Source organism: Phoenix dactylifera, chromosome 14, assembly GCF_009389715.1.
Source record: "Phoenix dactylifera cultivar Barhee BC4 chromosome 14, palm_55x_up_171113_PBpolish2nd_filt_p, whole genome shotgun sequence".
Classification (NCBI taxonomy): Eukaryota; Viridiplantae; Streptophyta; class Magnoliopsida; order Arecales; family Arecaceae; genus Phoenix; species Phoenix dactylifera.
The window spans coordinates 6,085,056-6,109,217 of record NC_052405.1 but is presented as its reverse complement, the minus strand read 5'-3'; the positions used below and the strand labels follow the sequence as shown (position 1 = coordinate 6,109,217).

General features: G+C 38.5%; 3 protein-coding genes across 4 annotated transcripts; all 3 read right to left on the bottom strand.

Annotated features, from left to right (window-relative positions):
- Positions 1-664: 664 nt before the first annotated feature.
- Positions 665-7,143, bottom strand: LOC103708049. The gene is made up of 2 exons (XM_008792806.4): positions 6,690-7,143; positions 665-1,752 (listed from the first exon to the last, which is right to left on the bottom strand). Exons 1-2 carry the CDS (start codon positions 7,077-7,079, stop codon positions 832-834), a joined length of 1,311 nt encoding a protein of 436 aa, XP_008791028.2. The 5' UTR covers positions 7,080-7,143; the 3' UTR covers positions 665-831.
- Positions 7,144-9,039: 1,896 nt separating this feature from the next.
- Positions 9,040-13,654, bottom strand: LOC103708050 (endoglucanase 12-like). The gene is made up of 5 exons (XM_008792807.3): positions 13,260-13,654; positions 12,223-12,530; positions 10,405-11,002; positions 9,732-9,904; positions 9,040-9,573 (listed from the first exon to the last, which is right to left on the bottom strand). Exons 1-5 carry the CDS (start codon positions 13,630-13,632, stop codon positions 9,175-9,177), a joined length of 1,851 nt encoding a protein of 616 aa, XP_008791029.2. The 5' UTR covers positions 13,633-13,654; the 3' UTR covers positions 9,040-9,174.
- A 2,342-nt stretch (positions 13,655-15,996) lies between these two features.
- Positions 15,997-23,191, bottom strand: LOC103708051 (vacuolar protein sorting-associated protein 60.1-like). Of its 2 annotated transcripts, XM_008792811.3 has the most exons (8): positions 23,039-23,191; positions 22,683-22,944; positions 21,621-21,772; positions 20,528-20,621; positions 20,368-20,439; positions 20,130-20,241; positions 19,816-19,973; positions 16,163-16,456 (listed from the first exon to the last, which is right to left on the bottom strand). In XM_008792811.3, the coding sequence occupies exons 2-8, from the start codon at positions 22,749-22,751 to the stop codon at positions 16,403-16,405; spliced, it is 711 nt and encodes a 236-aa protein (XP_008791033.1). In that variant the 5' UTR covers positions 22,752-22,944; positions 23,039-23,191; the 3' UTR covers positions 16,163-16,402. The 2 variants fall into 2 exon arrangements, with proteins under 2 accessions (XP_038989367.1, XP_008791033.1); XM_039133439.1 differs by lacking the exon at positions 23,039-23,191 and having other exon boundaries at positions 15,997-16,456; positions 22,683-22,751.
- Positions 23,192-24,162: the final 971 nt, after the last annotated feature.

Below are 24,162 nucleotides of genomic sequence, written 5' to 3'. Positions count from 1 at the left end.
CTACTTAATTTATTCCATAGGGATGGTAGCACGCAATCACATTTTATGTAATCCTAGTGCTTGCCAACGTCATTAGAAGGGATTTCAGGGATTTCATGAGAAGAGAGAATGACCTCTGGCAATTGTTTTCCTGAACAACTACTGCAGTGTCTATTTCATGAAAGGGAAGGGACTTTCTCTTTTACCCCCTTCCCCAGTTAAAAAAAAAGGACTTTCTTAGCACCCACGTAGGTCAAGTAGACATATTATATTTATTCAAGAGTGGATTATTGCTATTATTTTCTTAATTCTAAGAGGCAGTATTTGGTGGGTTGAAACTACGTTCAGATTTGTTATTTTAAGTAACAGCTATCGAAGAACAGCTTATAAAACATATCAATAATGCCCCTTGTTCTCCTGAATCATTCTTAATCTCTCCCATATTTGTTTCTAGCCTTACCATTCATGAAGTAATAAAGATAAAAACAATTATAACACTATTCCAAGTTATGTGAGATGCAGATACTTATCTTCAAATAAAATAGGTTTAGCATTTCAAGTTTGAAATGTGCGAGATGTTATATATGCTGAGGAAATTGAATCTGCAATAGTCTACCGGCATAATAAAAGAAACATAAATACAGATGAGATAACAAATTGACTTGGAATCCAGCAAAAACAAAAATAAATCAGAGAGAGCTGCATGATGAAATCCTCTCCATCCCCCTTCCATAGAAAACAGCTAAAATATCTTTACATACATAATGGCAACTTAGAATTGTGAAATAACATTATGATGATGGCATTCTGATTGCATGTATTAGCCAACGACAGTTCAATACAACAGAACAATCAGGTATAATCATCTGAGGGCGACTTTGACCGATACATGCGATCCACTTTCCTTGAGCTGGTACTAGCTACTACCGTAGAAGCTTCCACATCATCTTCCTCGATATCACATACATCACTTTCTTGGTCCCTTGCTGCAATGCCCGTCAAACAAGCTGATATCTGACCAAACTCCCTTGAAGAGTGCTGAGTATCTCCCGAGCTACCATCCATTGATATAGCATCACCTGACTTCTTTCGAGGGATGAATTTCACAGACCTTGGAAGCTCCACCAGAAACTCAGTTTGCATCTGATCAGGGTTTGACCTCTTCACCAAATTACGGAATTCTGCAAAAGCCTGCCAGTTAGTTGTGTCATCAACCACATCTGGTGAGTCAAAAGTATAGCGGGTATACTTAGAGGGATTTCTTATGTAATCAGGAACTCCAGGGGATTCTTCAGGCAATGATACTTCCATGGCTGCAGCGGTTTCCATAGACTGTGGAAGCATGTAAAGATCTTCATGTTCTTCATTCATCTCAGCACGGACATCTTTACATTCAGGATCAAACCTAACACGTTTTTTTGGCTTGGAATCATTCTGCTCCTCTTTTCTTTTCAGAATGGGCTTTAAATTGGTATCATTCTCGGCTATCTTAACTACTGAATCTACAGCAGGCTTTCTACTATCATGATTTTGAAGGAGATGACAATTCTCTGCAGCTTTCTTGTATTCTTCGAGCCTTGCATCTGCAGCAAAGTGATCTGCACGTGGATCCCTATGGAAATCATGCATTTCCTCAAATGAATCCTCAGGTAAATCGGGAACGAGGGTGTGGAAGTTTATGCGAGGGCCATGATCTGTGACATTCCTCATATACAAACGATCCCCAGCATTCTCCATGCCAATTGCTGTTCTATCATATTCATCCTCCTCATCCTGCAAGAAAATTGTTTAGTCAGATATAACCAACCAATTGTTGATGCAATTACGGAATTCAAACTCAATGCTGCTCATCTCACACAATCCCCCCCCCCCCCCCCCCCCCCCCCCCCCCAAAAGAAGAGAGAGAGAGAGAGAAATTATCAATGCTGTCAGAGATAGCCAATTAGAGAGTGCAACCTTACATCACCGAATATTGGCCAGGTCTCAGGCTAACTTGTGACACTGACCAGCAAAGCCTCGCAGAGCGTAGAAGAAAGTTTCAACCACCAACAGAAGTTCAAGGTTTTAAATTAGATAAACCAAATTCAGAATTTATAGAGCTTCTAGAACAAAGATTAAAGCAATTAAATATTAGAGTAGTCGATGAAAATCCTAATGAATCCTCAGAAATAGAAAATCTTGAAGAATTAACAAATATTCTAAGTGAAAAATCTGACCCAAAAATAAATATTAAAGAAGACTAGTCAAACTTAGAAAAGCTTGAAAATGAGTTAGCCAATTTCGATCGGCTATCAGAAACAGATAGCATATCGGATATGAAGCTTAAAAATAAATTAAGTATAAACCCGGTTAGGCATGAACCTAGACCACTAGAAAAATACTATTATAAAAGACCCTCTCTGCAAGATCTTTTTTTTGAAGAGAAAGAACCTTTCCAGAATTCGTATTCAGGAAAACACATCTATGAATGGAATATAGATGGACTGAATGATAAACAGAGTTTAGATACAATACATCAAATGATGATGTATTCTACCATTTGTAAACAAAATGGTAATCAGGATCATGATATAGACTTATTTATTGCAACTGGCTTTGTAGGCCAATTAGAGGCTGGTGGGATATGTATCTCACTCGAGACCAAAAAATTGAAATCCTTCAGCATAGAAAGGTAATAAAACCTGAACCCGATCAACCTAGCAGCAGTACTGAACCAATAACCAACTCAGATGCAGTGTATACTCTGTGCTTGGCAATAATTCAAAATTTTATAGGATATCCCATGCCTGTAGGAGAAAAGGTAAGAACTCTCCTAAATAATCTAAGGTGTCCAACATTAACCCACTTTAGATGGTATAAAGAATAACAATCGTAATTATAAAAGTAATAATAAACCACTGAGCATGTGATTCTAAATCTGGAGTCAAATGATGCAAACAATTCACTCAGTCATGTTTTTTTGATTTTCTTAAATAATATCATATGAAGGGTATTAATAAGGCCATCTATTTATTTCTCGTACACGAACTATAACTTATATTAGGGAAAAGTCGTAAATTGTTGTGTTTAAATTCTTTGGAAAGACACATCACTGATTCCTTCAGTTTCCACTGATTTAGAAGCTGCTTGCACTACATTATACTCTAAAGAGTCAAGGCAAGAGTCAATTACCTTGCGCAAGCAGTCAACTTACACTAAGGAGCGAATAATTGACATAGATAGCCAGGACTTGATCTTATCCAAATCTCCATCTTCCCTTAATGCCCAACCTCTCACATGCTTCGATATCACAAAATATACCCTTCTTTTGGCTCTTCTTTTTGAGAGTTAATAAACTTGATAATAACATTTAATCCAGAATACCTAGGACATTAATGAAAGAATGAGGCAGGAATATGATAAAGAATATTGCATCAAAACTCTTTTAGTTGCTTAGCAAAAACATTAGTCACCGCTCCACGGATAGCTTTAAAGAGTAATCAATCTAATGATTTTCCTGGTCCACTTCTTTCTTCTTAGATTTTTCTTTTTTATATATCGAAGGCATATTTTACAATGTTTTTCATCATCAAAGCTCAAATACAGTCAAAATACTAGGAAAGCTTTAACCCATTCCCTGATACAACTGAGTCAAGAATCTTGGAAGAAGCAAAAGTTGAACAACTAGGTCATGCCTAGTCCAATATCAGAGAAGCATGTACAATTTTCTCAATCTCAAACTATTCCATTTAAAAGAGTTCTGCCTTTTACAATAAAAACTTTTTGATTGAACTCTACCAGATCTATTTTTAGCATCTCATAGAAGGGAAAACACACAAGGAAAGGTGTCATCATGATACATTTATCTTAAAAAAAAAAAATTAAGACTCCTATGTATTGCCTCTCGTGATTTTATATTTAACCAAGGTTTCATGGTTGTACCCTTCTTCCTTCAATGGTTACTTACCTCTTCTAAAACACCAAGAAGACCAAATTCAAGTAATACATTTAATGATACCATCTGCAAAAGGCCTTTTTCTTTAATTCTCAAACTCCAAACATTCCATGTAGATCACAACTTAATTTTAAATTAAATCCTTTGTATTATTGTCCACCACCTAGCCACAACACCCAGAGTACTAGAAATGAGATATTGGTTGTCCTGGTTCAAGGACCACATAAATCCAACTTGAATGATATTAATCCTTTCCTTACTTTCAGTCGCTTTCAAATGAAAAGCATATAGCATGAAATAAGTCTTGAAGGAGTGGGAAAAATTACATTAAGTGGTGAAGCCATCTTTATTATACAAGAATCATAATATCCAACGTCCAAGAAGTTTGGTGTTAATGGGTGAATAAGCCATAAGACATCTCCATGATGGAGAAACAAAAGTTCAATATCATTGATAGTGCTTGCTAACTATCATTCTTGACTGTATAAGTATTCACTCAATTCTTTAAGACCAAAATTCCTAATATTGTATTATGAAAGGTCCCAAAACAATTTCTTATCCTAGTTGTCCAATAAATGTTCACAGAAACAATATTTTATTGAGGCCATTTGCATCGTCTATTAACCCTTTCAACATTATTCTGCATAAGCTTAATATAGCACACTATTACTAAGAAACTCAGCTTTTGAGATGCCCCAGGTGTATGATTCTTCAAAGATTAAAAAAGAAAAAAATGACAGTGAAACTTGCGCAAAATATAGAGGATTGCATGTGTATATGTTGAATTGCATACTACGAATGACTATTTAATGATAATCCAAAATTCCCTGCCAAGCATCAACACCCCAAATACTCCAAAACAAAAAAGAAAAGCAAGATAATCTATTTTCACTGTGTCTAGTCAATAGAGTCAAACATTATAAGTTACAAAAGAAACTGGCGCGTCCCCTTTCTGTCACTGCTTGTTCATCCATTTAATCATTTAGAACTCATGGCTAGGGGTGCAAATGGGTCGGGTCGGGTCCTAAGTGACCCCGACCCGACCCCATTTTTTGTTCGGGTCCTAATTTTGGAACCAGACTTGACCCGATTGAAGATCGGGTCGGGTCGGGTCCATGCCTACAATTTTTGACCCAACGGGTCATTCGGGTCGGGTCGGATCCGGATCGGGTCCGAGTGGGGTCTGGGTCAGATGTTACCACTTTCTTTGTGCTTTTGGAAAATATAATCTTTCATATTGACGGTAGATGTGGTTATGTTACTTAGCTGTAGGTAGAACCAATAAAGCCATAATAATCCTGAATCTAGGAAGATTTTCGTTTTATCTCAACCCAAAATTTATATCAAGATAAGATCCCAAGCAAAAGGCACATCCCACAAGTTAAGAAGAAACCACCATCAGAAATGCCCAGGCATATCTCGGCGAAAAAAAACTTGGTCACCTGTTTAGCCAACTACAACATTCGGATTATATAAGAACAATATTCTAGTGTTGTAGTGTGTGCAGATAGCTCATGCATTTGTTGGCAGAAGCTAAAGAGAAGACAACTTGAATTTTGAAATGATAAACTAAATTCATACTAAACCAAGAAACCATCAAAAAAATATTGGTTCAATATCTACCAACATCAAAAATTTATTCTCTGCAAAGATAGAACAAAGTGTTTCAGCCAAAGACAACCCAAATCCAGCAAATAAACCACCAAAGATAGAATCAAGTGAGAGATTATGCATTTGCTTAATCTTCCTTTCCATAATTCCATGCAGCAAAACAAAACAAAACAAAAGCAATTTTCTTGCTATTCATAAAGAATCAAACCTGAGATTCAAAGGATCACAGCATTGCAATCCAAACAAAATTCAAAGCAAAATTCTACCCCACATGACAATCCAAACAAACGATTATAGTATTAGCATCACAGCAAAATTTTACCCCATATGACAATCCAAAAGGATGCATCACAGCATCAACATTTCGGGTTTGGGTTGGCTCTTCGAATCGGTTCGGGTCAGGATCGTGTCCAAATTCAGTAAACCCAGATCCGACCCAGAAAATGGTTCGGGTCCAATTTTAGGACCCGACCCGGACCCGCGGGTCCTAAAATTCGGGTCGGATCTACGCGGGTCGGGTCAGGTCACGGGTCGACCCGTCCTAAGATATCATTCCCTAGACGTGTCATCTTTGGTTATCAAAGGCAGCGTAAAGCTGTTCAGCTTGCAATACTCAAATTTACCTAAACCCTTACTTTTGGAGCCCAAAAAGGTTCCATCATAAAGAGTTTGATCAAGAAGATGTTATCATGTCATCATTTCCTGTAGAACACCCTTTAGTAGCTAAATGGTCTGCATATTTGATCAAATTTAATATAAAAAATGTTGAATTCCCTAAACATTTCTTTATTCATCTTTTTTATTTTACATTTTTTGCCTCCCTAACAAAGACAAGTAATTGGAGAAATCTATAATTTCATATGTGTGACCATTTACAATAAACCACCTCGCCCAAAAGATGCTAATACAAGCGGAATTGGGCTATTGGTGTTGACTGCATTTCTAGATACTCTGAAATCAGGAATTTCGAGCATTTGTTACAAAGTTCATTTCCCATTCATGGAAAGCAGTTCCAGTATGCATACAAATGACAGAAGACAACAAAAATTAAGAGACCATGACAGAAGTTTCAAACAACCTACTCTCCAATTAGAAGCATTCATTGCAACGCCAGGTCAAGGGATTTCTCTGAAAGGGACAACATCAAAAGTACAGAGAAGCGAACCTCGTTATCCAGGGTTGGATCCATCCCGATGGAAGACCTGATCTCCCTCTCCTCTATATCCCCATCATCCCTGATATCCTCCCCTCCTCCGCCGACGCCGTCGCCATCCTCGCAGTCATCCGGCTCGTCGAGATCGTCTTCAAACCGATCCTTCTTGGTATCCCTCGCGCCCTTGCGCTTCTTCGCGAAGAAGCCGCCCTCGACGAAGGCGGAGGAGCAGGGGTTGTCGTCGCGGTCGGAGCCGGCGCCGCGCTCGCGGTTCCACTCGCGGCGCTCAACCTCACCGTCAGCGACGGACCAGGAAGACCCCGGGAAGGAGCTCCCTGGGACGGACTCGAAGAGCCGGGAACCGAAGAGCCGCTTCACTCGCACGTCGAAGCTCTCATCCATGGCGTCTCCCTCTCCCTCTCTCTCGGAGTCTCCTTTTCCACAAACCTAACAACGAGCGGACCGCCGTTGCCTTTCATCGCTTTCTAATCTCCAACATCGAACTGCTTAACAGGAAAGGAATAGATCGGCCCGTTCGATGAGGATATGCAATTGTCCTGGCCGTTGGTTCATTAGTACATGCCTTTGATGAGATATACTAAGTCGGCAAACTATGCCGACTTAAGCTTTCTACTATCTTTTCTGCCGACTTCCTATCAAGTTGGTTACTTAGGTGCGTAAATCAAAGGCCATGCATCTCAAAGGAAGATAGATAGATGGATGGTTGTGATCTGATCTAATTAGGAAGTTGTTTAACATTTATATGCACTAGGGTAAGCTATGGTAGCGATAGGCACCGAAAGGGATTAGGACATGATAGCAAGGTCTGCCAAATTGATCGTAAGCTTAATTAAGCTCGCATGAATAAATATCAATCTATGATAGTCATTGAGATTCATGCGCGGTTTTATAGTCTTCTTTCACATTGAATGAGAAGTTAGCAGTAGTATTGAAAATAGCCCTATCTAAAAAAAGATTTTTAGTACTCTAGCTTCAACTCTATATTGGTCGGTCTGAAAAGAAAGAAATACAAGGATCTTCTCTAGCAAAAAGAGGACATAGGTGGAACTTTTGATAGTACGAGCGGACTAGATGTTCTTCCGACAAGTTCAAAAGGATGTTGAATCCTTTTTTTTTGGCCTTTCAAAAGGATGCAAAGTTTATTCTTTTATTGTTTGTAATTAGTTTTACAGTCTAAGCTGTTAGTTCTTCTCTCTTGATTTTCTCTAATTCTTTCCTTGTTGTTCTTCCATTAATTTGCTTAATAAAAATGATTAGGCCACACCCTAATCCTCATTAAACAAAAGAAAAAATTGAATGCGAAGAAATGTATCAAAGCCTGCCTTGTATGGTTGTGGGAACTGCAGCAGTCCTCAGCTGCAACCCATCAAAAATGGTTGCATATGAAAACCCAGCAGCCTCATCATGTTCATCAACACCTTGTTTATTAGTTTATATTTTAAAGCAGATGTTGAGCTGATTGTGCTTAACAAAAAATGATCATCTTTAGGAGCACAACTCTTTCAGTTGTAGGCTTTCAAGTATGCTTGAGGGGTCTTATGGAAGTGTTTCCTCTATTACCATTTATCTTTCTTTATGATCCAAAACTCCATGTGATCTAATTAGCTCTTCAGAGAAACCTCTGCAGGTGTTGTCTTTTATCTTCAAAGCACAGACATCTGATGAGAATAATGCATTCATTGAGAATATTTAGATTATTAATTGTTCTGACTTCTGAGACCTTGTCATTGCCTTCTCATGCCTTGAAATAGGTTAAGAGGAGTTATCAGTTCCATAGCAAGTCCATCTGGTTCTTCCTCAAATCCGTGATGATAAGAAAGCGAACACAGGCAAACATGTTAGGATAAACAATCAGAAGAATTGTCAAGATAAGAGGTGATTCATTATGAAAACATTAAAATATTTGGGAGGACTAAAAGTTTCTGAAGTTCAGAAAATGTCGACAGGGATCTGTTCATCAAACATCCCTTTGGAGGTAAGCATGTTAAAAGACAGCCAACTATAAAGAGAAATTAAATCTTAAAAACAAAAGGAGAAAGAATATGTATAACATTACCAGTCAATTAAAAGTTCAAACGAAAGCTCGACAAATATTAGAATTATACAATCAAATTTTATAGGCAGCTAACTAGACAAGTATATGTGTCTACTATACAGAGCATAGGAATACTTGTTTGCACACTGAAGCTGTATTTTTTTTCACTTTTGGGAGGAGAGAGGGGCTTGTATACATGGCATGATTTAATTTAAATTTCACAAGCATTAATAACTATTTTACACTAGAAATGGTCATTTGCAATCTATATAGTGCTTCTTGTTTGTTTGGAACATCACACTATAAGTTCTTTTGGTATTGTAGTTAAATTTGATCTCTGAACTTTGACCAATTGTTATCACTAATCAGTTCTAACACTACAATTGCCAAGTCTCAAGTCCAACTCTATGAAACAATCATCAACTACTGATCGGTAAGAATTCATGGCTTCCACACCGGCAGAGGGGGTGGATATGAGTCAAGACGCTGCACAGAAGAGAAGATGGTGTTCTTGTCAATATGATCGCCACCACTGCTTGTAAGGGACACAAGGGCCGCAACTAGCCCAGCATTCCCAGCCAAAGTTGGCTCAGTGTAGATTTTATTGTTCCGCACATCGGAGAAGCCATCGAATCTGTCTGGTCCACCAACCATGGCACCAGTGATGACATTAGGATTTGATGACTTCTTATCTCGCCATTTCCAGCCAGCAGTACATGTGTAAGCAGCGCCATCGTGGGGGATAGATGCACCACGGTGGTGCACTTGCGTTGGATAGTTCTCTCCATAACCCACCATATAACTTATTTTTTTGGGATTGTTTCCTAGGATGTAGTCCACCTGCAAGATTTCACAATATTTAAAGCAGTTGAAGTCATGCCATTATCATTCAACCCTGATGCATTAGGTTGTAATATATATGATTTTGGCATCTTCTCGAAAGAAATTTTTTTATATTCTGCATGTTACCATGATGGGTAAAAAGTTTAAGCAAGAACCTGAGAGGCTGCAAAGCCATAGAGGGTGCTTGAGTTCATAAAGTAGGGGCCGCAGTACCATCCAGGGATGTTGCTAGTGTTCAAGTAGTCTGCATAAAGAGATGCAAGGTATGCAGCATTCGCTGCATATTGCAATGGCTGTGGCTGCCCATGGTTCAGTTGAATCAGTCCCCCTATACACAAGACAAAAGATAAGTGCGATACGATTCAATAGCATTTGGTCTTTGTCGAACATGAGGATGGCTGGGATGCCATCACATGAGATGCATGTGGTACTTCAATTTATGGTGAACCATCAAGAATTGATTCACCAAAATGGTTGGCTTCTGATATGATTCAGTTAGACATGCAATTTGTTGATAAATTTTTAAACCATGAAAAGAGATGGAGTAAAACTAGAAGAGTAAAATGAAAGCATAATCCTTATAGCAGAGTTAGAGTTGGGGAGATACAAATACACATTTTCAGATTTTTTTTTTTTCTATCTTACATATAATGATGCTCATGTGTCTGCCCACTTATCAACCTGATCAAATATGCATTTCGTAATTTTTGTCTCCTTTTTTTGAGGAAAAACGTTTCTCAATTTCTCTTGGAAAAAGAAAAAATCAATGTAAGCCAATGTAAATTTATATCAACCATTTTAATGGAAGAGGAAGATAAAGTCTATTACCTTTAGTCCAGTTGAAGACATGGAAGTCATGAAGAAAGGAACACATGCTTCGCTCTGTGGTATTATGGTAAGCCCTGAGCATCTCCTCATAAGGAAACCCCAAGTCTAAGTAGATTCTAATCCTTGATAGGAGTAGCTCAGCCCCTAGAAGCTTGTTGTCCCAACTAAAAACACTTGAATCTGGTTTTTGTATGGTGCTTCCAGCATTTTTGGCTAGACTAGAATCTGTTGCAAAGGAGAGATAACTGTAGTTCCCTGTGGCATAGTACATCCAAGCAGCACCCCACATGAACTCATCCCAATAACCTGTGGAGTTGTAGAATGGTTCTATAAACTGATTTCCCTGGGAATAAGGTGTTTGTTGCCCTGACTCTCTAGCAAATTTGTAAACTGTTCTTGCTGCATTCATGAGCCTTTTTGAATAAGCAGTATTATCATTAAATACAATTGAAGCAGCAGCTAGTGCTGATGCCACCTCACTCCCCAAATCAGGTGCAGAGGTAGATGTTTGCACGGGTCGGGCGTAGTTCATGTCTTCCGGCCTCTGCCAGCAGTATTCATCATCTGAACTAGTCGACCCTTTTTGCGCAGCTCCTACCTGAATAAAACTAGATGTCAAAAGCTTGCTTAAATCTGCTTCCACTAAAATTCTAGCCATAACAGTAATGGAATGCAGTATGGTTACGCAATGCAGAATGGTAAATGAGTTTGGAATGTACACCGACGAAAATATGTAATTCCATCTACACTACACATTGACAACTCTCCTAACAAAGAGCAAGTAATAAATCCATGAACAGAATTTCTGAGATGATATTTTGATCCTGGTTATAATATTTCATGAACAAACTGATAATCACATCATGAAATCAACTATCCACCTTGTTATCAGAAGTAACAGCAGGGTTTTAAATTTTCATCAGTTGCAAGAAATGCATTTCTGCATTATCCAGAGCATTACACATATGCCGCCTCACTGATAGATCTGTATACAGGCCTATAGATCTGTTTGCTCTGAATATTATCAAACTCCCATTTGACACATGCATGATCAGCCTAAAAATTCACTTGATTTCTCCAACATGGGTGAACAAATGAAATCCGACCCTTTGAACCAATTGTTAATTTTTTGAGTGTTTTTAACCGAAAAAAGGAAAGAAAGAAAGTCCTGAGTGCCTGCAAAACTTTGAACCACCTGCAAAACAAATATAAATCCATTTTGCATCCTCAGTTGAAATCAATCCTTCAATGGCTATGACTAGCAGAGGCAATGGACTCAATATGGCCAGCACTGAAAACCAAAAAATTAGAGCAGAAGATTGTTCTAGATTGGAGAAAGAAGGGATTTCAGCAGTGTACTAATTCAGAATAACTGCACAAAAAGTTTCATAGCGAAGTCTTTAAAGCATCCTTACAGAAGAACTCCTTAGAGCATAAAGCATATCCAGAAGATAAGTCATTTATTGCAGCAGCCTGGTAATTTTAATTAGTGTTTGAAAAACTTGAATGATAGTCGATACAAATTGTAAATGTCTAAATTAATGTATGTTTTGTGGATCTCAATTTCAGAGACCAACTATGGAGAGTGTTGCTCCACATTTGAAGTTCCAATGCCATGAAATGATTCAATATCAATCTCCTCATAAATGGATGTCATTAAACTAAACCAAAACATATTTCCAACAATAAAGGTACATGTACACAAAAAAAAAAAAAAAAATCGTTCTTCTAATAGGAATATATAGACATGTTTTACAGCAAGAGATAATACCCTGCTACATTAGACTGCAAGAAAACATTGGGATTTCTTTTCTTTACCTGGCTGTAAATTTTGTTGATGGTGGTAGCAGAAGAATTGAAAGTCAAGAGTAAGTAGTCGGTTCCCCATTTGATGATATCTCTGATGTGATCGTATTCTCCAATGGCTTTGTATTTATGACTGTATTCTATCACTGACCAGCTTAGGAGTGTCATGGAAAAAGCCATAGGAAAGTGGAACTTTATGTTGTTCCCGCTATCGTAGTATCCTCCAACTAACCCACCCTTCAACTCTGTAAACCCAATACCATCTTCCAGGCCAGAATTTCCTCGCCACAGCACATCATTGTTCTTCGGTAAGCGGCCAGCTGATTAGCCAAATATTTGAAGCATAAATCATACTTACAGAACAGACTTACATTCTACAGAGTAATTGGGTAGTTGCACAAATTCGTTGAGCAGAAATCAGAAATATTTGAAAACAAATGAATAAAGAGGTTTATGCATACTTTGTGACGGTTTATGGAGTTTTCAGAACTTCTAAGCAAAAAAAGGCACCTTAATGTGGCAACAAGGGAGAAGAAAATCCAACTAAGATGACCTTCTAGGAATTTAACACCCTAATCTTGGCCCTAACCATTTTATCTCTAGATATTCTAAAGTAAACAAGATGAAGCCCTCATGAGATCAATATGCATGTGGAACAGAACTCCATTTGTTAATTCTGACCAGTCCAAATCTAACAGAGGTGAAAATGCATTCAGAACCTTTCTATGCATGCAATAAAAAAAAAAAAGATTGCCACATTTCTTATAGTAACAGTAAGAGACAAGCATGAAGTAGCCACCTTTTTTTTTTGCAAACCAAGCTAGACCAATTCATGAACACCCTACGGAGATTAGCTAGTGGTTAAACAAAAATATGATAAGATCTAGCTGCAACTTAAACTGAGAAGAATTTATATCCTACCCGAGTTGTTTAACTGAGCAATATACAGAAGTTTGATATGTCTCATTTCCATCATCAAGGTTGCACAAGTTTGCAGCCAGTTTTGCTGAAAAGAAAGAAGTTTGCAGCTAGATTTTCAAAGGACTTACATTTTTGTGCATCGAAGAACTTAAGAGCCATGTGGAGAGCAACGGTATAATTGTCTGGTGGCGAGATTGGCTCCCTGTGCTTCGGCAGCGTCTTCGAAACGATGACCGGAATCCCGACGACGACGAACCCAATCAAAGCAGACCATATCACCCACCTAAGCGTCTCCCACTTGCAAAGGATGCACCCCAGGTCGACATACTTGCTCTTCTTCTCTGCGTCCCGCGGCCTGAGAAGCCAACCCTGCTCGGTCGTATCCAACTCCTGCCTCTGAAGCACCGCTCGGTCCAAGTCCACGTACCGGCTCTGCTCATCCTCTGTCGACGAATCGACCTGGATCTCGAATGGGCCTCCCCAGTGGTTCGCTGAGTACATCTTGGAGCCCTTCCTAACTCCAACTCGCTGCCTATAATTAGACAAACAAGAGATGGATCGAGCAAGGAAAAAACAAAAGAAAATTCAGTGAGTCTCATGAAGTTGTTGGCTTCAGGATCATGCACCAATAACTCGAAGACGCTCACGCACGACATCGGAGTATAAGATGAAGAAACAAAGAAAATCCAGTTGGTATGTCTTTGAAAGCAATTCCAAAGCACATCAAATCGGATTATAAGATGAATGGAAGAAAGAAAAGCCAGGTAATATATATAACTGTGAAACCAATCTCTAACACACAGCCAAAAGATTGTTATGGGAACTTGAATATAACTATGAGGATTCGATGAGTTTTGATTAAAAAAAAAACAGAACGAAACGAAAAATGACTGCAAGATGAGTGATAAAAGTGGAGGAGGAGAAAGGAGTGGACTTCTACCAGGATACTTCTATGTCAATATGAGAGACGATGCTTGTTTTGGACACCACGTTGAAGCCTTTTGAATACTTTGGATCCAAACGAGGAGAAAATCTCAAACTGGAGAAGAAATGGTGGCGATCACAGGAGGGAGAGAAGAAGGGGTGTTCGCTCTGGTAATCCCTCGATCTTGGAAGCGTGGATTTGCTTTCCGTTTCCGGAGAAGCGCCGCGCGCGTGCGGAGGGGCAACCGTCCAGCCGCGCGCGTTTCTCGCGTCGAGAGAGCCAAAATTACGCGAGAATTCGGATGGGTCCCGCCGAATGAATGCTACGTGTACGGTTGACGCTTCGTGTAATTGTGCTTTTCGTCCGCTGAACCTTGCACGCAGGCGATCATGCGGGCTAGCTGGATTAGGAATTGCAAGCGGCGAAAGGATGCTTTCCTTTTTGGGCTCTCACGCTTCAGAGCTGGACTTTGTGAGTCGTGCATGAATGCTGTTTGCACGAATCACAAACCGGTATTCACGCATGATAACATTCAGCGCTGGACTTTGGATATCTTTCAATAGCATTTTCTAAACCGGTATTTTCTGACGGAATTTATACATGATATCTCCGGCAAAAAAAAAAAAAAAAAAACTTATATTATTGACAATCCCTGGGATTCTATAAATAAAGCAGAATTCTGCGTTGTCATATTAGTTACTTTAGAAATATCTAAAACAAAAAGTTGGGAGTTTTTTTGGTAAGAGATTTGTGAAATTTTCTATTTACATGTCCTAATTGTATCCCGAAGGTGTATTGCAACAACGTCTTAAAATTAGAATTGTATCCAAAGCTCATTAGCAAACTCAAATGTAGAGCGAGATCTTAAAAAAATTGTTAGAAGCAAAATAGTGGATGAAGTGGAAAATAAAATAAAAACAAACATTGAAAGTCTGCACATTTTTGTTTTAAAAAGTAAATATCCCCCGTAATTCAAGTATTTAATTAGTTAAAAAATTCTAATATAGCAATTATTATAAGTTTAATATATCTTATGTATTGTACTGGACCAGATATAGCTTTTACAGTATATAAATTAAGTAGATATACTGGTAATCCCAAAGATGATCCTTGGAAGGTTATTGGTAGTCTTTGTATGCCTCGAAAGGATGGTTGAAATTGAGTTATTTTCTAATGAGTGTTATATTAAAAGGGGTACACCAAAAGCTCGTTGGGTTACAAGATAATAGTTCCATCATTGGATCGATTTGTATCCTAAGAGATAGAGGAATTTCTTGGTCATCTAAGAAACAATGCTCCATAATAGGATCCACTATGGCACTAAATGAATATGACTAGGCCAAAGCCTCTCATATTCTCTATATGTATGTGTATATCAACTTTACAATTTCTTATCCTTGGAAAAAAAAATTATGTGCATATACCCATTGTGCATGTGCCAGCTACTTTTCGTCTCTTTTTATTGTTTCTTTCTTCATTTTCTTCTCTTCCATTTCTACTTTCATGTTATTCATTTTCTTCTCTTCCATTTCTACTTTCATGTTATTTCTTTCTTTTCTTTAGGTGATTCTTCCTCACTGCTAAAGTACAGCTTTATGCACAAGGCTCCTACCATTACAAAGTTTGGAGAGAGTCAGATGTATACAACTTTATCTTAGTGTAAGAAGCTCCATATTCTCCTACCTAGACCGCTTCCCACCACAAGATTATATTGATTCAGACAAAGATCTTCGAGCATCTAAACATGACCTTACGCTCTTCCTACCTGCAACCTCAGTAAGCAAGCCGGTCAGCTTCCATGGATCGCTTAAAATACCAGACGACAAATAACTCTTAAGAGCTTATCTGATGCTGAAGGCCGCATTGCCTCCTCCCAAACAACCAATATGTATTGCAAAACACAAACATGCAGAAACATCAAGTTCGCTAATACATTTGAGTATTTTTAGAACTGCATGGAAGATTTCCACTTCAAAAATGGACACCTCCCATTGCTGCGAGGGCTGGGGAGGATCAGATATATGCATCTTACCCCTGCATGCATGCAGACTCGGTTCACAAAAGAGCGACCTCCATCGTTCGCTCTCATCTGATCTTCTGCTTTGCTCAAACAAAATAGTCATGGATTTCCACAAGAAATGGTTGTTCAAGTACACTAGATGCACTGAAGTCTTCACCATGGATGAGAGTATTTAGATCATAAACTCAAGTCCAAACATGCCCTACAATAATATCTTAGCTGCATGTATGTCGCATAAACAAATGCAAAGTATTCAGACAATCTCTCAAATCCAAAAAGTAATATTGTCCTTGATATCATGCGTCAAATTTTAAGCAGCTCGCTCCCTAGTCCCTTAAAGATGCTCGAGGCACAGCTGGTAAGCCTAATTCATCCTCCACCTGTATCACAACACAAGAACAAGTTCAGCATGTATTCATGTATTTTCATTTTAAAATAAAAAGTTTAAGCATTTTCCAAGTGACCCAACGAATGAAAACAAAGAAGCTAAGATACTGTAATTGAGGGACTTTTGATGTGGAACCTTAATTGCCTTTTGCGGCAAAAGGTAGAATTATTTCCATAAAAAATGATAGGCACAGATATTTTCAAATAAAAAAAATCTGCAAGGCTCTTGGAAACGCCCACTCATCTTTTTAAACAAAAGGCAGTATTTCCCTAGCCATGAAGGGTGAAACATGCCTGTCTGTCAATTAAATCATTATTTCTCAGCACAGGCAATGCAAGTTGGAAAAATGTTGCTGCGGTCCCGTCGTCTGATGTGAGAGAGAGAGAGAGAAGGTTTTAAAAATACGGGTTTCAAAAAGATTTGGGAATCATCTATTTTTCTTTTAACGGAATCTGACTTCCTCGCAGAATCTTGAAACCCCCCCCCCCCCCCCCCTCCTCTCTCCCTTTTCTTTTTCGTTCTACCATTTGGTTTCCCTATAATGCAGTAAGTACATCAGATGCATTGAATTTCTGACGACAGACATATCCCCAAGGAGTTTGTTTCGAGTTCTTGAATTTCACCTTCCAAACAGTGCTTCAATTTTATCTTTCTTAATCTTCAACTCTCAAATGCTTCCCTCTCCTTAACCTTCCACTAGTTGGGAAACGAGTACTAGATTCACTACCAGCTCAAAGATCAACAGGGTGGAAGTCCTATAACAACAGCAATTCTGTATCCACAAGGCCAAACAGTTATGATATAGAGACACCCCTGATGATAAGGATGCCATAAAGGCTTTCACATACAGAACTAAATTGTATCAAGTGTTTATATCCTGCTACAAAAGTCTAGGCTCTGTATGTGAACAATGAAACTTTCTTTCGAAATTTCAAAATGACGCAGATGTACTGTTAAGTCATTTTTGAGAAATCTCCATCCTCCACATCTGACAAATTTGCATTTCTGCATCTGACTGAATCTCAGTAGGTCTTCAATGCTTGTGCACTATATGAAGGAACAGTTTCTCTATCCTCTGGCTTATTAGGCAGAAAAGAAACAAATAAAATTTCAAAATACAATCTTAACTTTTACATCTGGGGATATGAAAATTCAAGAATTTTGACAACTTCCTATCTTTCCTACCGATCCTAATATAATGACGATAATAACAATATGCACAATAACATCTGATCAAGGTTGTCAAACTGCCTAGGAGAAGCCAGGCGGTGGACACCCTTTATGGCCTAGGTGAATGCCTAGGTGGCCACCCAGGGAGGAATGTATCGCAGCCTTAATTATGAATATTTTTAATGACATATGCACTATTTCTACACAATATATGGCATCATAAAACTTCCCAAAGATCCTAACCTACAAGGAGGAGAAGAAGAAGGAGGGCACTAGTACTACTATTGTCATTTCAACAAGCAGCAAACTATAGGGCCATAGCCAAGTAGCCAACACCCAGCAAGAAGTACACAAAGAAGGAAAAGGATAATGGTAGGTAAGCAACAACAAACAGGGCCATAGCAAACACCCATCAAAGAGAAGAAGAAAAGGAGGAGGCAGCAAGCAAAATAGAGTCTAGCAAAGAAGATGAAGCTCAAGGACATGAATACTGGGGAAGCTTGGCCAAATAAAGAAGCAACAGTAGAAGAAAAGGATGAAGGGAAGTCGGACAAGGATGAGAAGGTGCTCAAGATTGGTCTAAAGAAGAAAAAAGAATGGAACTAAAAAAGGAAGAAAATAGAAAAAAATATACACATGCTTGGCATCAGTTCTAAGTGATGACCATCATTGCCATGACCCATAAACATCAGCTGATCCAACAATAGCCATTGACCAGCCTAAAACCCAGCTGGCAGGGTGGTGCTACCCTCCCAAAGGTCCTATATGGGGTTCAAATAGGGAAAGAGAAGGGAAAAGGAAATCCTTAATGAAGTAAAGCTTTAGGTGAGCTTGGCCAAGGCAAACTTGCTCAATTTGGCACCTCAGCAGCCACCTAGGTGCCTAGGCAACTTGCATTTAACAGCACTGCACCCAATAACATCTCATGATCAAAATATTTCTTGATCTTTTTTAGGACTCTCAGGAGATCATAAAATTTTCAGGCTGCTTCTCAGTTTGTTACAGAAGACCTAATAATACCCTGAGGCACAAACCATCAAACTGATCCATGAGCTAATCTGGTCCACTCACATCCCTATGCTATAAAAAGGCCAAAACCTCTAGAATGGTATCTTCAAATCATGTCTCACTTTCATCCATGTGTCTTTCTCCACACACTCCATTCCAACTCTTCAACCAGTTTGTCGATCTATTCCTCATTGAGACCACCTTTGGCTATCAATACCCATCTTCATATCATCTCAAGAGAGTGCATACAATGATACTCCATAGCAATAAAATGAAGTTTATTGAAGAGGAAAATTTAGTGTACCACCCATAGAGGAGTAAGCAGAAGGGAATGGCTGATGGTTTTTCCATGTGCAATGTCGCCCATAGATGAGAAATAGGATGTTTCTACAGCATGACTGAAAAATGAGAAAAAGGAAGGGAGGACAAAATATTTGAAAGAAAGTAGTCTGGGAAAAGATATTTGAAAGAAAATATACAGGGTAAAAAGCTGTTACTATTTGTTCTGTTTTGAAGATTTAGCCTTTGATAGGAGCTAACTGTCAACCCAGATTGCCGACCCCAAAAAAGTGCACAGTGGCTTTCTTCTGTCACACTCATCTGCACTACTTGGGATATCCATGGATGATACATGGTGCATTTAACACTTCAAAAAACAAAAACACTCAAAATCATTGCAATCATTCCAGTCTAGAAAATTTTGGCTATATTAAACCAATTTTAAATTACCAATATTTTTAATACTTGCATGTGGTCCATGCCAATCTTCAGCACAATAACCAATACACTTTTGGGTTGATGAAATGAGCATGAAAAGTGATTCTTCACATCGTGACCAGGGATTGTGTTACAATATGATGCTATGGGAACACATGGGCTCCAAAATCTTAAGAAACATTCAGCAATGCTTGTCTAGAACTAGTAATGACATAACTGAGAAACCAAAATTACATCTCTTAACCCAGATTCAGAAACCACGGACTAGAAGCATCTCCCTAAGGATGATATCCTAATCATGCTATATAATTCCAGACAATTCATCAATTTTTGCCATATCCATAAAGGTCTATCTACATTTTAAGGTCATCCAGCTTCCCATAATCAATAGGAGAGAATGCATATTCATATCTTATGTAATTTGACTCAAAGTTATGATAGTGTAAATGGACAAACCTGGGGGTTCTGTCTGTTGGGTGGCACTGCATGGCTAGTTGGTGCTGCAGGAAGATTGAATTCTGCATCCAGATCAGGTTCCTTATCTGGTTGAAGATAAGAAGGGACTGCATCAGATTCGGTCTCTGCTCCCATATCAGCTTCCAAGGCATCTAGCTCTACATCAATAATTAAACAAAAATTTAAAAAAAAATGATGGGTCAAAGAAACAGGATATATATAGCTATATGTTTGGGCAGTTAGTAAAAATTACAGTAACACAGAAATATTTTTGGAAACAATGCCAAGATCACAGATGTGGATTTTTATCTTACCGCCCAAAAGTTCATCCTCATCAATGTCATCAGGGACGTTGTAGCTTCTACCAAGAGATTCTTGTATTTCTGTACTCATATCCATTAGATCCATCATCTCATCTTGCATACTCTGTGTTCCAGGAATGAAGATTTCACATAAAATGACCAAAATAAATACGCTGGTAATCTTAGCCAAAGAAACCATATGCAACTTTTAGAGTTTAACTACAAGCAAGATGAAAGATAACAAACATACATCTATGTCTTGAATCTTTACTGTTTTCATCATTCCTTTCAACTCCTTATTTGCAGACTTCAGTGCTGACATCTGCATATCATCAAAACCTTGAATAAAATAATTATATCTGATAACACAAATCCTCCAGATAACCTTCACAGAAGCTTGCAAGACATACAGTTTGCTGAGCATCTTTAAGTCCGTCCGCAGCAAAAGAAACTTGGTCAAGGTTAAATGTCTGGTTATATAACATGTCGCGCTGTCCTTCGTACCTTAGCAAAACATAGATGAAATCAGAATGATCTGTGAATAAATGTCACATTTAGTTATGCATACGGGAAAGTGAAGGGGAGTAACACAAACAAGCTTCTAATCATGCTGCAAATTCCATAAGCTTTCTGAATGGTCAATATAGTAATATTTACAAGTCAACTAAACAGTTATAATCAAGTCAAAATTTTTTCTATCATGTACTATAATTATCCAGGTCCAAATACTTGGAGATATATCATCCAAGACTCGAATCTAGAACCTTTGTTACTAACTAGAGGGGTAACTAGAGGGGTGTGACCTCTGGGATAAATCCCAATTCACTCTTTTCTCCATTTTCTCAAATGGTATACAATATGTAGTGATATGCTTCCAACTCTACATCTACTTAGTGTGCATCACTTCCAAGGTTCGCCGTACCAGTCGGTACTGTACCGGGCATACCATATTGTACTGGTATCAAACCAGTACGCAGTCTCGCACCATACCAACCCTTGATACACCTCGCCATCTCGTACTGTACCATGTACCGATATTGTAATAGAAAGGTACCAGTATAGGGTTCAGTACCGAGATGATGAACCTTGATCACTTCATTAATAAACTAAAAAACATTCTTCAACACATAGAATCAAAGAAAATATTATGCATTCTACAAAATTCAAATCTTCACAATCCAAGAGATGGTACAGATCAAGGGTTGTGCAATCTTGATTAAGAGTAGAAACTTCATAGTCTAAGGGTTTTTTTGTATGCATATATAAATGTTGCATGGGCTTTCAGGCTGTAGTTCTCCTCTTTAAAATTCCTTTTTAAAGTGAAGACATCCCTCTTGACACTCATAATTTATGTTTTAAAAATTAAAGAAAGAAAGAAAGAAAGAAAAGACCATCTACCAAAGGTGGAAGTGCAATTAGCATATCCAAAAAAAAAATCTAATTCATAGTAATAAAAAGGGGCCCATAAGAGGTGAAAAATGAGAACAGGTAAAGATAACCTACATCCTCTTTTGCTTTAGAACCCTCATGGCACGAGCTTTAACAGCTTCCTGAGCAGGACCAGGTCGAGTCTTCTTAATCTGTTCTTTGTATCTAGCCAGTTCAGCATCAAGCTTTTTGATTTTTTCATCAACTGTGTCCCCTCTTTTATTTATCTGCAAATCAGTTCTTCATTAGTGAAGAATAAAAAGCAGTACAGGAGAAAACTCATGCTCCCAAGCCAGAAAAATGTTAAATTAGAAGTGAAGCAGGAGCATTATTTAATAAAGAAAATGGCAAAGAGCACATTTAAGAATATTTGAAATTTCAGAAAATCAAAATTAGCATGAATATGTGGAAGAGCAACTGCCCCATATCCAAAAAAATACTGTTGGAAGAAAGAAAAAATGCTTTGTACACAAATGCAGCGTCTAACATATGCATGGGTGACTTCAGCCTTGCAAATGAACTGAGCTGTTCATAAGAAGCCTGGGATTGGATCAATAACTAGCTTTTTCGAGCTAATTTGAACACGATATGGTGCAGCCTCAAGCCACATGGTAAGGTTGGCTTAAAAACAAGCCAAGCCAGAAGAGCTCCTGAATTGCAAAAAAATAGCTAAAGCACATTTTCAAATCAAGAATCAGCTCATCCGAGGGGCTCATGAGTTAAGCTTGTTTCTTCTTACATGAACTTTTCTCCAGACCTTGAATTGCTATAAAAAAAAAAAAAACAAATCATCTGGAGTATGGAATATTTCAAAATTAAACCAATGCCTCCACAACGAGTGAAGAAGCTCAGGGTTTCATAAGAACGAGTTAGTCTCTCTTAATCTCGATTCTCAACGAAGAGATCGATCTAAACTCCTCGCCTTCCATTTTAAGAAACCCTAATTCCCATTATACCAATCATTAATGCAGAATAAGTCCAAAGCAATAGATAAAAACGATCAAAATTTGCGGTTTCATCGTTAAATCCTACGTAAAATTAAAAACAACCGCCTAAAACATCAACAAAATCCAAAAAATGATCTCTTTGATCCCCCAAAAAAAAAACAATAAAAAAAAGAATTCTTAGAAGTAATACCTTATCAGTTGCATCCTGGATCGACGGAGGGGGATCCTTCTTCTTCGACGCACCGAAAACCCTCCTCATCTCCTCCTCCCGATGCCCCGATCTCCGACCGATTCCAATCTTATTCCAACCCTATCCCACGCGATCCGACCTCCCCCCAAACCCTAATCCTCCAAGGACAGATCTCCGGCCGGCAGATCCTCGCCGGGCTCGGAATTCCAGCGGCAATGGAATAAATCCGGAACCGAGAGAACCGAGGAGCGAATGGAATAATCTGGAATTTGAGAGACGAAGATTCGAAGCGTTTGGATATCGTCGAGATCGGAGACGAAGTCAAAGAAACCGCGTTTCGGCCTACGGAAACTCACCTCGAAATTCCACGAAAGTCTCCCTCCCACTCCGCCCCTTTTGTCTTTAATTTTTGTTCTTCTCCTAATCCCGACCGAAGGCACATCAAAATCTATCGGAGAAATAGAATGGAATAGAATAGAATAGAATAACGGAGTCAAAGAATTAGAATTATAAAAATAGAATACGAATTAGGAGGAGGGGAGAAGGAAAGGGATTTGGTTTTGAGTTTAAACTAATTACGGGTTGAGGTTGTATCTTTAAAGCGAAAGAACGATTGGTCTTCTTTTGCAATGTTTACCGTTGGATCGTCCATGCACAGCCCTCAAAGCACTCCTACCCCTCCTCCAAGCAACCATTGCGCAATCAAACGGTGGATTCGCGCGAAGTAAGGTGAATCCTTCTTTCGCGCGAAAGATACAACCCCTGTCCACTAATAACAAGCTAAGGCTTTCCCCGGGAAACAGCTTTTGTTGGCGCGGCTAAGCAACCGCGACCATGATGCGGAAGGGGAGTTCAAGGCTTGGAGTCTCAAAAAGCCAAGCTATCAGCACATTGTTTATCCAAGTCCTACACCAAAAAAAAAATTTGCAGTCTTTAAAACAACTACAGATGTGGTGCTGAAAAATTGAAGGCTTGCACCATGATGTTGTCATTCGTCTGGGTTCAATAAGTGGTTCTCCTTTTATTTTAATTGTTATAAAATTGGCGAACTGGGTCTGAAATTGCAATGTGGTCCTAGATTTGAATTTTATTTGTGGTCTTTTAGATATTTGATCATTTTTATCATTTGGAGGGTGCCATTTGTCTCGACACAACGATATTTAAATTTGATCCTATTTGTATTTTTCAGTGTTTGGCTAGCCATTGGACCTTTTTCAAAACATCCTTTTGTACATTTGTGCATAAAATTACATTGCAAGATCAGAATTTATAAAGTTTATTCCAAATAAATAAAACAAGGCATGACTGATGCTGAGGTGAGAGCAGTCCGGGCGGGACTTGTGTTTGCTATGGACATTTTTCTTGCTTATTATTAAATCTGACTAAAGGGGGAATGGGTAACTATAGTGTCATGGATAAATGCATGCGGCTTTGCATATCACCAATGGCTTCTTGATTTCAGGGCTCACATTATCAATTT